Below are 14,039 nucleotides of genomic sequence, written 5' to 3'. Positions count from 1 at the left end.
GCAAAACGATCTAAAGGTACGATAAAACTCATCTGAATGCGTCCTTATTTTACTTTACAGTTTCAAAATTATTTATTGGCATTGGCTACAAAATGTTCACATTTAATACATTTAAAGTTACGTCATCAGCATAGGGACCCCAACATAATACACAATTTTTCTAGTAACTTTAGATTTTTTTACATTAAATCATATTTGCACGTTTCTTCTGCAAAATTCCTAGAGAAAGCATGCAGATCATGTCCACCATAGCAAGCATTTCTATTTGGGCCAAAGGTGGGAACTGGCTATGAAGGTAGAATAGTAGCAAAACTAGAGAGCACGTAGATGTGAATTTGAGACCTTGTACAATAAATATTTGCACTTGTATGCTACACAGCTTCGATGTGAAAACCTGTAAATTAAAAATCTGAAGTTGAACGCTGAGATTTCCACTCGCAGACAATAGTCACAAACCTGTATTCTGAATTTGAAGCTGCAGACAAGTAGTCACAAATGTGTAAAATGACAGACACAGCTATACAATGACAGACACAAACTTGAAATACATATTTGCATTTCTTCTTACATTCACATTCGTAGTACAACCTCAAATAGGCACTTGCAACTTTTCAAGTCTGTCACTGCAAGTTAAAATTTCGCGCTTCGACTTTTGCTACTCTTATCGCGATATATCAGTTGCAAAACTGATTTGTGCACTTGCAACGCAGTAGCAGCGAGGGGCAGGGTGGGTGGCTGTAATAGAGGTCTTCACGGGTCCACTTAGATCCGAAAACCCGAGGTCCGGCCCGAGAGCCGAGCAGGTTCGGGTCTAAAAGATTCACGGGAGCTTCGGACACGGGTCGGGTATATTATTAGTGTCTTCGGGTCTCGGGTAATATAAAGTAAAAATTGTTTTGCTTAATTGACCCGAGGAAGACCCGAACTATCCTGTACAATAACAGCGCGTTGCTTGTGTGTGTGCGTGTAGTTACCAACTCTCCTCCAAACCTCAGCCTATCGGTTGAAAGCCACGCAAATCTTCCGAAAGTCGCGGTGATCTGAAATCACCTTAGAATTGAAATCCCGAAGTTTCCAACGCTGCAGGGGTTTGCACTCTAGTTACCATCGTATTCAGGAAAAACATACTTCCACCAGGCGACCAGAAGTAGATATTAAAAGACGCGCACATTTCAGTACTACGCGGTTTGGGACACATTGTTGAGACAGAATGTTCGCGCGAGTGGTTACCATGTCGTCACTTATTTAGATTTGATTCAGCTAAAACTGGCACAGCCCAATTTGCCAGAGCAAAACAAGAGGATCAACGTGTTCATTGCCATATCAATTTCATTAATACACGTCGGTTTACATTCAGGTCTAGTCGGGTTTAAAAAATATATACGATGGGTCGGACTCGGGTCTAACGTTATCGGGTCTGTCTCGGGTCGGGGCTTTAAAATAAAAACGTTATCGGGTCTGTCTCGGGTTCGGGTAAAAAGTGATTCGGGTCATTTCGGGTCGGGTAAAGATCTTTGGACCCGAGAAGACCTCTAGGCTGCAATGGAGTCGTTTTATTGGTTGGCACCTAGCCAATGAAATCGGGCTTCTTTTCTACGCGATGATGTCATGACACCCGCAGCCTAGCATTCGTGACACTTTGGTTGGCACGCACGCATGCACAAACACATGTTCGGACCCGGTTCTCTCTCGTCAACAGTCCTGCCGATCGTCCTTTTAAGCTCCCAATCTCCTCCGCGATAAGATGCGGGACCGGTGCGCGCACTGCTGCTTGCACTTATCACTCACCAGCCCCGAGTCACGGCTCTCGTCCCGCCTTCCTCACCACACTTACCCTCGGATCGTTATATCCCGCCATCGCGATGACAACCAGTGTCGCGAATGCGAGGCTGCGGGTGTCGTGACGTCATCGCGTAGAAAAGAAGCCCGATTTCATTGGCTAGGTGCCAACCAATAAAACGACTCCATTGCAGCCACCCACCCCTGCCCCTCGCTGCTACTGAGTTGCAGGTGCACAAATCAGTTTTGCAACTGATATATCGCGATAAGAGTAGCAAAAGTCGAAGCGCGAAATTTGAACTTGCAGTGACAGACTTGAGAAGTTGCAAGTGCCTATTTGAGGTTGTTCTGCGAATGTGAATATACAGGTTTGTGACTATTGTCTGCGAGTGCAAATCTCAGCGTTCAACTTCAGATTTTTTCATCGAAGCTGTGAGTGTAAATTGTAGCATACAAGTGCAAATATTTATTGTACAAGGTCTCAAATTCACATCTACGTGCTCTCGAGTTTTGCTACTATTCTACCTTCATACCAGACCTTCATGGGCCGGGCTTTTACACATTTACAAGTTGCTGTCACATGCAGCTTAGGCTACTAATGGGAAATAAATATACCTTGTGGGAAATATCCCAAATCTGTCTTGAATGCAACAATAATAAGCCACTTATTTTAATATCCTTACACGTCGGTAAAACATGGAAAGAAATCTCCATGTTCAAAACATGTTTTTACAATGACTACCACCAGCTAACATTTACATGGTGCCACTGTTGTTTTGATGAAACAAAAAATGATCATTTATAAATGAAGTATTTTCCATATCAATTGTTAAGCAAATTTTATCATCACATTCTTGGATATGTTAATAATTACAATACATTCATTTAGATTTTATGATTTTTCTTTAGTTTTGACCAATATCAGATAAACAAGTTACTAGTTTGTTTACATAATGGCACACTATAGAATAACAATTATATGTGAATCTTTTACAGCTATATTTTATTCATTTGGACTGCAGGGCTGTATAATACGCATGCGTTTTCCCCAGACTGAAACAGAGAAAATAGTATCTCAAAAACAAAATAGTACACATTAGAACACAGTTTTTGAAATGTTATGCTTGCCAACATAAAAAAAAATTCCACCGAAATTCCACTTAAATGACAGGGTTACTCCAAAAATTCTGTCATCATTACTCACCTCACTGGAGTATTAGTTCAAATAATGTGGGAAATATCCCAAATCCGAGCACAAATATATATATATTCAGGTGTGTTTAATTAGGGTTGAAACTAAACTCAGCAGGACAGTCACTCTCCAGTACCAGAAATGCCATTCCCTGAATGATTATACAATCACCCAAAAAAAGGGGAAATGCTTCAAAACACTAAAGTCATGGATTTTCTTGAATCTTTTTTATTCTTTTAAAATGATCAATCACCCAAAAATTCTGTCATCATTTACTGAACCTCGAACCTATATGGCTTTCTTTCTTCCGTGGAACAGAAAAGAAGATACTTGAAGAATGCTGAAAACCGAACAGCTACTGTCACTTCTACAATTCACTTCTACTGTCTGGATATAAAAACCAATGCAAGTCAATGGCTGCCATTGCTGTTCGGTCAACAACATTCTTCAAAATATCTTCTTTTGTGTTCTGCGGAGGAAAGAAAGTTATGCAGGTTTGAAATTACAAGAGGGTGAGTAAATGATGACAGAAATAAAATTTTTGGGTGATCTATCTACCTCTATTTTACACATTCTTTTCTTGAGACTCATTTAATGATACGGCTATTCAGAAATAAAACACGTAAACTTTGAGTCATCTGCACTTACATCATATTTTTATAGAGTGCATCTCGTTGTTTCCAGATAGTGAACATTTCCTCTCGCTGGTCATGCATATCAAGATGCTGAAAAAAGCCTCTATGGCTTTGGCAACGTCTGCAGTGAGTCAAACAACCGACTGTGAGTTGGTTTAACTAACCCAAGAGGACATGTGCGTGACTGCTTCACGGCAAGACCATGGCAGGTATCTCATTTGACATTTCTACTTTATGTTTAGACTTCAGCAATTCGTTTTTAAACTGATACAGTCGCCAGGGTGTCTGTGATCTTAGTGTCTTTAGTGTTTGCCATATGTGGATAGTGTTCCAAAGAAAGAGTAAAAAGCTTTACCCCGGGTGTTAGCTTTGGACATTTTTCTTTTAAATGGAGTACAGGAAACAACGAATCAGCACAGGCAAAATTGGCAGGATTGCTTTCTTTGTTGTTTTCTTTGACTAAGATTACAGACTTGGCATGTTCGGACAAAACCATTATAACGTCTAACATGCACATTTATTCATTCAACAGCTATAAAAACATGTAATAGAATAACGCAAAAATCTATATATGTCTATGTATGCTGTTATATAACATGTAGAATGTACTGTTCGCTTTGTGGGAGAAGGTGAGATAGAAAGACGTTCTCAAACTGACTCTGACATGCTGATGAAGTGTGGAAACACCCTGGTGTTAGTCAGGAGAGAAAATGGAGGACAGCTGCATGGTTTCTGGACCAGGCAGGACAAATAGTGGTTGCTAACGGCACGTCACCTCCGGACAGTTTTGTTGCATAATAAGAAACACAAGCATAGTTTTAGACTCTGGAGGAAGAAGACAGCCAACAGCATTGCAGCTGGACTGGTGCTAAGGACTTCATGAGTGTCTAGTTTATAAAATCGTCAAGTTTGAAGTAGCAAAGAAAAGGCAGTAAAAAGGTAAAACTTTCTTCTTTATGACAGACATGTGCAAAAGTGTTTAAAAGCACGAGACAGAGTGTGTTTAGCCATGCTGCTTTAAGAGAATATACAGTGGGTGGGCTACTAAAACAAATTCTAGATTTTAAATGCAAATGATATCATCAACCGAGCAATTTCAATAAAAAGTTGATATCAAATGAGGACTTTATTAGTATTTGGTGTGTGCTCTTTGTGTCAACGGCAGGATGAACTCTGGTAAACTGCGCAAAAGTGTTTTCCAAGCATGAATTGGGAGTCTTCCAAAAAGCATCTTGTGTCAAGAAATCTGACCTTTCGGACAAGAGAGTTCATATGTCGTGAAAAAGAGCAGAATGTTAAACATTACTTCTTCACATAACCTTTATTAATTTTTTTTTACATTTCACAGATTTCAGCATGTTGGAGATGTGACCTGACAGACTGTGGTAACCCTGTTTCCATGTACTATGTTTTTCCCTTCAGCTGGCTGACACAACAGCTCAAGCAACATGGGAACGAACAGCAGTGGCTGAATAACTCAATGCAATGGCAATCCTTTTCATGCTTCACTGAAACGTCCTGGTGGGTTGAAACTTTTTCTCTTACGTTTTAAGTAACCGTATTCATACTCCCTGAGCTGTTCCAAAATATAGTGTGATACTTTATTCCATCAGATTTTAAGACAACATCACATCATTTGTGGAGGAGGCAATCCCAGAATGTACTGCATCAAGCTCAGCAAAATATAATCTGCAGTATTTGTAAATCTGTTAAACAAATGTTTTTTAAAAAGAAGGAAATTTAAATACTTAGCGTTGTTATTATTATAAATAATTCTTAACCGTCAGGCTATTTAAATAATGTGCAAGTGTTCAATTCAGAATTTTAGGATGAGAACTTCTCATGTTTGAATGTTGTGAGTGACGGCAAACCAGGGACGTGCACAGGAATTTTGAGGGGCAGTTGCTCTGACCTGAAAAAAGGGAAACCCCCACCCCCCAAAAAAACCTCACAGGCTATATGAAGGACTGAGAATAACAGGGTCTTTATTAAAAAATATATATAAAGAAGTAAAACACTGAAATACAGCACTCAATCACCTTAACTAGTACTAATAATAACACAGAAAAACATAACTCCCTGAAATATCTCTCCTGAATCCGCCTCTCTTCAGTGGGCATCTTGGCTTCAAACATTATCCAAAATAGTGATAGGATTTAGGCATTTAACCATTTAGAATAAAATAATTAATGTGATGCATTGCTTCCATCATTAATTCTTCTTGCTAAAACGAAATGTGAGAAACTAACTATCAGCAGACATGTAGCTTAGTTTTAACTTATGCTTACCTACCAAAAAAATAGTAGCCTAGGCTGCTTGTCTGCAAGCTATCTGTCTTATTATTTAGGCTAAACGTGGCAAACTCAGCCTGGATTTATGAAGATTTTAATTCATTTCACAAAACTTGATGATGATGATCATTCGTTTGTTATACATCACAAACTCACCTTTTCTGACAACGTAATAGTGGCCATTTCCATAACACCAAAAAGGAGGACACTTTGCAGTATTAAGTGAGGCAAGAATAACTGCATTGGAGTCTGGTGTACTCGCAACTACAATACAATTTTGTGCATCATATCGCCTACTCTGTTTTTTCAAAAATTGTCTGGCAATGAATATTTGACCTAAGCTTAAGGGAAGATGTACCTGCAGCTCGTCGGTTACTTTTGTTTTTCTGTGCTGGCATGACGCATGTCCCTTGACTACAAACGTCCACTTCACAGCGACATCCATGAAAAGTGTCTCTACAGCCTTTTTATATAAAGTTGTGCTCTTTTGTCCATTCCAGATTAAATGGGGTTTCAGCAAGTTACCGTTATGATGTGACGAAGCCAGCACGTGGACTCCACTTCCACGTCGTGGAGGCTTGTTTACGTTTTTAACCAATGATATATCAGATATTTATTTGACACCTCTTTCAGCCAATAGGCTTGTTTGAGATGCGCCTCGCCTCGCCTGAGATGTAGGTGAGAGTAGGCGGCTGCAGTCAGGGGAGGAGTCAAAAAAGACCTTTGAAGTCGGACACTTTCTGAATCTCGCTGTTTTCTCGCCTGCAAACGTGAACAATGGAGGAGATCGCGTTAGCGTTTTTTATCGCAGACGAAGTGGGTGCAATCGAAATACCACTGTTTTTACATGAAGATGGTTACAATAATAATCACAGAATGTGTCAAATAATGTCCAAATAAAAAGCTTTCACAACAACATGTAAGACATTTTCAAGGATTGTATAAACAAATGGCAAATGAAGTAAATAGCAAGTTGCTTTTGAGAGACAGAGGCCATAACAAATGTTATTTTAAAACAAGGAGGTTTCTGCTACCATTTCAAGTCCATAGTATTTTTCCATACCATGCAAGTCAAAGCTGTATTGTAGCAAACATTCTTCAGAATTTCTTCCCTTGTTTTAAGACCCTGACACTTCTCAGATGAAACCACATCGTTTTCCCCCTGTAAAGCTGCTTTGGATGCAAAGTGTAAAAGCGCTATGTTAATCGAATCGAATTTAGATATGTATGTGTGCATGTATATTTTTTATTGATTGATTTATTAATTCACACAAACATACAATAGAATAAAGTGAAAATTACAACAAGGAAGAATTCTAATGAAGAGAAATAAAAAATAAACGCATGTCCTAATTCTTAACTTCACCAGGCGTGTTTTGTTTTTGTTTAGTTTGCATGTAAATATAAATAAACAGATGGGTAATCTAATTCTTAGAATAAAGCGAAAATGTTTCAGTTGACTTTCTTAGCCAATGAGCTTGAAGCTGTGTCGTCAGTCAGTCGTTTCCCATCATGCTTTTGAACAGCGCAGTCGGAGGAGAGCAACTGCGCTCGACTGCTCAATCCGACACAGCCGCCTCGCCGTCGCGAGAGTTTTTTGGCACACGTCAGTATGACATCAGAGCAAGGCGGACGTAACTCGGACACTTTTCTAACCGTCATGCATCTCGCGGTGATCACCGGTGATCGGTTCTGCGCAGATTTTGCTCATCTCAAACAAGCCTATTCATTTGTTTGACTGGAGATCTTACGGCGTCAGACGCAATGCTGCTGCGTCCCAATAAATGTTCTAAAGCGGGTTTTGTTTAGGCCGATTCAGCACAAAAGAAGGACAAATGAGTGTCCGGTTTGAGGCTGCCACGGACGCGGGGGCTTAAAATCCGGACTGTCCGGCCGAAATCCAGACGTATGGCGTTGAGTCGTATCACCCGATAACCGCGACAATCTCCTTCTAGGGCCGCTCATGCAGGCTCAGCTCAGGTGCCGGTCACGTGCAGTGCTGAACCCATGTAAACAGCGTTCGCCCTTCCTCTTCTGACTTTCACTTTCGTTGCCCGAATACGGAGGTGAATGAGGCTTTTCTCGTTTTTTTATCTAGACTTATGTGAAATTCTGCATTCATTGTACATGATTTATTTTCCACCCCGGGAGGGCAACGTGAGTCGAGAAGGGCATATGGGCAGTTGCCCGGGCAACCTGAGCAACCCCCCTGTGCATGTCCCTGCAGCAAACATTTTGTAATTACAGCAATAGATAGCGTTAATCATAATTATATCAATACCTTTTCATGGAAATTTGAATTGTTTTGTTACACAATGTTTGTATGATCTATTGTTATGGGTATGTAAAGAGTCAGCATACTAATGCCATCTCTGTTAAAATAATTCACGAGTTCAGATTGCTATTCGCTGCCTTTGTTGATCTTTCCAAAACTCTCCCAAATGAGTTTGCTTTTACATTTATATAAATAGATTTTACTAAAGACATTTAGTTTTGAAACGAGCCACTGTTGTGCAAATTGGTTAAAGAAGAGTCAAATTGACCCTTGTTCTCTTATACGCAGGTCTCAAAGGAATCTCAAAGGAGATGATTCTGTGTAGTCACATGGCTTTCGCAGTTTTCCACTGCATACTGTGGTTCACTGCGCCTGTCTTCCTCAAGGTGGCGTTCGTCACTGAGCGCAGCGTCGACATGTGCACATGTGCACAGGAATTGGCCTTCTGTGAGAAAATGAACTCCAGTGAATGTAGTAACTGCAAGGACCAAACGTCTTTGCTGCAGAGAGGAGAGAGCCCCAGCCTGGTGCAGAAGAAACGGCTTACAGTGTGTTACACGTCACCGCTTAATGTGGCCCTTCTTTTGAACAACTCGGAGATCAGGCACTTGTCATTGGTCCAGTCACAGTGTAGGCCTGTTACTGACCAGCCCATAGCGTTTGACTACTTTACAGTACAGCGCCTCGAGACGCTCACAGTCACCTGGAGGCCTGGCCTGAGTCACGATGTCATCATAGGCAAGGACAAGGACAGCCCCTACCACGAGGAAGCAAGAATCGCTGTCATTCACACTTCAGTGCTGACTGGAAAACCTGAGCTGAAGTCCTACACAGTCCAAACCGAAGTGGATCGCAGCGGCACAATGTCCTTCCCAGATATTTTTTTGTCTCGCACTGGGCTTTCCGAGCTGTCCAGAATATTTGTCACTTTTCTGTACTAAGAGGCATTTCATCCCATGAATCAAATGTAATTTCCTCATTTACACTTGAGGTTGAATTTGATCACTTGAAATACACATTGTCTATGCCATGTGTTGCTGTAACCATATCACATATATCTATTGCACATATTTACAGGGAGTCAGCCATTTTAAGGGCAGTCTCATTCGCAAAATCCTTCCAGTGCACTGAAACGTTTGTTACCTAACAAAATCCCACAATGCACGGCAAAAACCAGGGAGCACCGATCAAGAGGTCTGCAGGGGACTGTTTTTCTCGTCCTGCTCCTGCCTGCGGCCGCTAAATCAATTTTATTCCGCTCCCGCTGAAAAATCCCTCTGTGTTCACCCGCTATCTGCTTAGAATGATTTTAGACTGATTCCACTAAATTTAGATCACGTTTCTATATCTAACATTTACATTTCTCCATAACAAATATAATTATTTACAGCTCTGGCCTCCCTGCCGATTTCATCTGGTTACTAAAAAGCATAAAAAAGAACACAAAGAATGGCCTTTTCAGCTGCCATAGTTCAACTCTTGCGTCATCAAAACGCATTTCCGTTTAAAAACGCTTTGCAACGTTTTGTTCAACTCTGTCAGTACACGATCCGTTCCACCTGCACGATCCGTTCTGAGCATGCGCGTAATTACGTATTAGAAAACGTCATGGCGTTGGAGAAACCGCTAATGCGCAAATGATGATTTTGTTGTGCGATGATTTACGACACTGCACGATCTGTTCCACGCTTGCGCAGCTTTGTTTTACTTTCTTTATATTTTTTTACTGTTAAATACAATACTCAATTTACTTCGCTGCTGTCCACCTCGTATCATTTCACTATGCGTTTTGTCAAGTCAGTTTGAAATACTGTAATGTTTCCCCTGACTTTGTAGTTTGTAGTTCTTTCTTCATGTAAATGAATATAGTCTAGTTAGACATGTTTTATGTTCCTTATGGCTTCTGTAAACGCCATTGAAGGGATTATTTTACTAATTAAGATTAAATGTATAGATATTAGCCTATAAAGACCCATACTAATAAATTACTACATTTAAAGTTTATAGTATTATCAGATTTTAATTAAAAAAACGGTTAATAGACATGATACAGCAATGAATCGCAAAATGGAGTTTGGAGGAAACTGAAGATTTGCAGTCGATAAAAATACTTTATTCCACATGTAACCAAAATTGTAACCAAAACTCTATTATTTTGGATTGGCAACCACATAAACACATCGTAATCATGGTAACGTAATCAACATTTAAGAGCATAAAAACAGACTCGCCGTGAACGGTTAAACTGTGTAACGTTAGCCTACAAAACAAAATATATGCCGCCAGTTGTGCCGCCTGCCGTCAAACGTTTCATCGCCTGCGTGTTACCAATAGGCTTGTTTGAGATGCGCCTTGCCTCGCCTGAAATGTAGGTGAGAGTAGGCGGCTGCAGTAAGGGGAGGGGTCAAAAAAGACCTTTGAAGTCGGACACTTCGTGAATCTCGTTGTTTTGTCGCTTGCAAACGTGAACAGTGGAGGAGATCGCGTTCGCGTTTTTTATCGCAGACGAAGTGGATGTAATCGAAATACCACTGTTTTTACATGAAGATGGTTACAATAATAATCACTGAATGTACTGTCAAATAATGTACAAATAAACAGCTTACACAAAAACATGTAAGACATTTTCAAGGATTGTATAAACAAATGGTAAATGAAGTAAATAGCAAGTTGCTTTTGAGAGACAGAGTTCATAACAAATGTTTGTCATATTTAATAACAAGCAGGTTTCTGCCACCATTTCACGTCCATAGTATTTTTCCATACCATGCAAGTCAAAGCTGTATTGTAGCAAATATTCTTCAGAATTTCTTCCCTTGTTTTAAGACCCAGACACTTCTCAGATGAAACCACACAAAGATGAGGCATAATGACTGAACAGTCAATTTAGATATGTATGCGTGCATGTATATTTTTAATGGATTGATTTATTAATTCACACAAACATACAATAGAATAAAGAGAAAATTACAACAAGGAAGAATTCTAATGAAGAGAAATATAAAATAAACGCACGTCCTAATTCTTAACTTCACTAGGCGTGTTTTGTTTTTGTTTAGTTTGCATGTAAATATAAATTAACAGATGCGTAATCTAATTCTTAGAATGAAGAGAAAATGTATCAGTTGACATTCTCAGCCAATGAGCTTGAAGCTGTGTCGTCAGTCAGTCGTTTCCCATCATGTTTTTGAACAGCGCAGTCGGAGGAGAGCAACTGCGCTCGACTGCTCAATCCGACACAGCCGCCTCGCCGTCGCGAGTTTTTTGGCACAAGTCAGCATGACATCAGAGCAAGGCGGACGTAACTCGGACACTTTTCTAACCGGCATGCAGCTCGCTGTGATCACCGATGATCCGTTCTGCGCAGATTTTGCTCATCTCAAACAAGCCTTATAGTATAGGAAAACCATGACGTTTTCTAATACGTAATTACGCGCATGGTCAGAACGGATCGTGCAGGTGGAACCGATCGTGTACCGACAAACTCTCCTCAACGGCCAAGACGCGCCGGCTCACATCGGAAATGAATGACGGCGGCAGTTTGAACACACAGGTGCACTCGGCGACCCGCTGGCTCTGTATTTCATAAATCCCTAATCAAATATAGAATGTCTCCCATATTAGCTAACAATATTTTAGTGGATTCACTCTTGTTTTCTCTCTCCCGAAACTCTGCCACATTACTACATGTTGAAAAATGCATTAACCAGGATGTTCCTAATATTTTGTTACTTGTTGCGTGAGAAAACACAATAAATGGTTTTGTCTACATCATGTACAGGCATTGCAGGTGCGGTTCGGGTATAGGGTTGGGTACGGAACTAAGTCAGCGCTGCTGTCAGATGTCGGTTCGGGTGTAAATTACTGCAGGTTTATCAAACAGGACCCATGCAAGACTCTGACGCAGACCCACTGAGAGAGAAAGTCCGTTCACCGCGTAGAACAGTTTTTTTCACAGCAATGGCTGTTCACGGATCCTCTCTCTCAACGGCTCTGGGTGGAGGCAGGGTGGGCAAAGCTTCTGATAAGGTGGGCAAAGCCTACCCTGGCCCCCCTGTGGAGCTGGGCCTCACAGCTCCTTACCAGTACCAGTGTCCGGACCTGTGTACACGATACAGATTCATGACCTCAGGACCCTATCGAGACACGGGGTTAGTAACTTGTTTGATACATTTGAATAGCAATAATGTCAATTAGTTGTACTAGAACTTTTTCTTTATTATGCAATTTCATACTTTTTTTGTGTATTTTATACATAATTGTTTAACAAAGTAAGGTTGAGAAACATAAAAATACATCATATTATGCATCCTCAATTTCAGGTAGTTTGTAACATTGCTGTTTGAGTTAAAAAAAGTTACAGCAAAGTTAAAATACAGTCCAAACGGGGATATTCTCAGAAAACACTTTACAACAAACTATGCTTCTATAAACTACAAAATGCTTCTTCTGGGTTTTGATGGTAACCCAGAAATAATCAGAAATTATGCCAGATTTAAACAAAAGTCTACAATCTCCTGAGATTAAAAAGGCAAATTTGTTAGTGTGTCAGCCACAAGGTGTCAGTAATGCTCTATGTTCAATGACGCATTTCTCTGTCAGTGCTCAGAGAAGCCACATCAGATGATGATCTCTGTATCAGTAAAATTAAGTAAATATGACATTGAAGTGATACACGATCCTGTTAACACAGTTCAGCTTCCAGCAAGATGGTAGCAGATTCTTTTATACATTTCTTACTGGACAAATAGTGCCGAGCATATCTACAAAATATATAATATATATTAACTTTCTAAATTGAAACAGAGGTTGCACAGAAACGTACTAACAATTTATTTAAAAAAATAGCAGAAACTACAATTCACATCACCGATCAAATATTTTACAAAATTGAGTTTGATCCAATTGGATGTAAAGTAAGAACTCGTTACACAGACAGAGGTCAAAAGGTCAGAATGGGTAGAATCAAATAATTTTCATGGCAACAGATGTTGGTATTTACAATTAATAATCTACCCTGGGAATTGCATTTCGCAACTCAAAACGCTCATCTTGCAATTAATAGAGACCAATTAGCAGCAGGCAAACCTTGCAGGAAAAAAATCAGACTGTTGGAAGCTCATCCCCCTCCACGCACATCTTGTTTGCATCTCAAAAACATCTAGCGTATGGAAATCAAACGACACTGCACCTGCTGAAAGATTAGATAAAAACTGACAAATGAAGACTGTTTTGAGCTGATTGCTGGGGCAGCTCGTGCTGATATAGTTGACCCCACTAATGGGTGCCAACCAGTTGAATGGGGGCGGGTACCCACACAGTGCGTCCAATTCACGCACATGCCTTTCATTTATTTATTTTTCTTTTTTTGCACGAAAGCCTGGGAAGTCTATAAAAATCAGCCTTTGATCTCCTCACCGGCAGTTTACCACGAAAACATTTTTATAATCAGCCTTTATTGTTCATTCGCTCCTTGTGGGAGATGCGCCCATGTTCATTTTTTAAAAGGGCAAATCAACCATAATTCAGTTTATAAACTGCAGCAGGGCCGGCGCATGCATGGATGAATATTCATGAGGCTTTCTCAAGCTGCCACCGCACGGTGATTCATTAGGCGTATGTAAATATCACTCACTTTAATTGTCCCTAAACTGACTCAACATAATGTTGTCATTAGCAAATTATTACTTATTTGTCAAACTAATCGTACAGTATGGCACGGATGCGGCATCTTTACATATATGATTACGATTATAAAGCTCTTTCTCAGAGGCTGCCCGCACGATGTGTGTTGTCCTCACTGCTGTGATGGATTGTGGGTAAAGTCTGGGTGGGCGGTAATGAGTGAAGTTAGCGAGATGTTTAGA

The 14,039-nt window shown here is 40.2% G+C and overlaps 1 protein-coding gene across 4 annotated transcripts; it reads left to right on the top strand.

Annotated features, from left to right (window-relative positions):
* The first annotated feature begins 3,655 nt into the window (after window positions 1-3,655).
* On the top strand, window positions 3,656-10,904 carry LOC306903748 (uncharacterized protein). 4 transcript variants are annotated; one of them, XR_013787577.1, is made up of 3 exons: window positions 3,656-3,815; window positions 5,029-5,127; window positions 8,461-10,781. XR_013787577.1 is itself a non-coding variant. In XM_079473196.1 (3 exons), the coding sequence occupies exon 3, from the start codon at window positions 8,484-8,486 to the stop codon at window positions 9,111-9,113; it is 630 nt and encodes a 209-aa protein (XP_079329322.1). In that variant the 5' UTR covers window positions 4,433-4,545; window positions 5,029-5,127; window positions 8,461-8,483; the 3' UTR covers window positions 9,114-10,904. The 4 variants fall into 4 exon arrangements, 2 of the variants coding, with proteins under 2 accessions (XP_079329322.1, XP_079329323.1); XR_013787578.1 differs by lacking the exon at window positions 3,656-3,815 and adding an exon at window positions 4,390-4,545 and having other exon boundaries at window positions 4,955-5,127; window positions 8,461-10,780; XM_079473196.1 differs by lacking the exon at window positions 3,656-3,815 and adding an exon at window positions 4,433-4,545 and having other exon boundaries at window positions 8,461-10,904.
* The last annotated feature ends 3,135 nt before the right edge of the window (window positions 10,905-14,039 follow it).

Source organism: Barbatula barbatula, assembly GCF_947034865.1.
Source record: "Barbatula barbatula genome assembly, chromosome: 14".
Lineage (NCBI taxonomy): Eukaryota > Metazoa > Chordata > Actinopteri > Cypriniformes > Nemacheilidae > Barbatula > Barbatula barbatula.
This window is presented reverse-complemented; position numbering and strand designations above follow the sequence as displayed.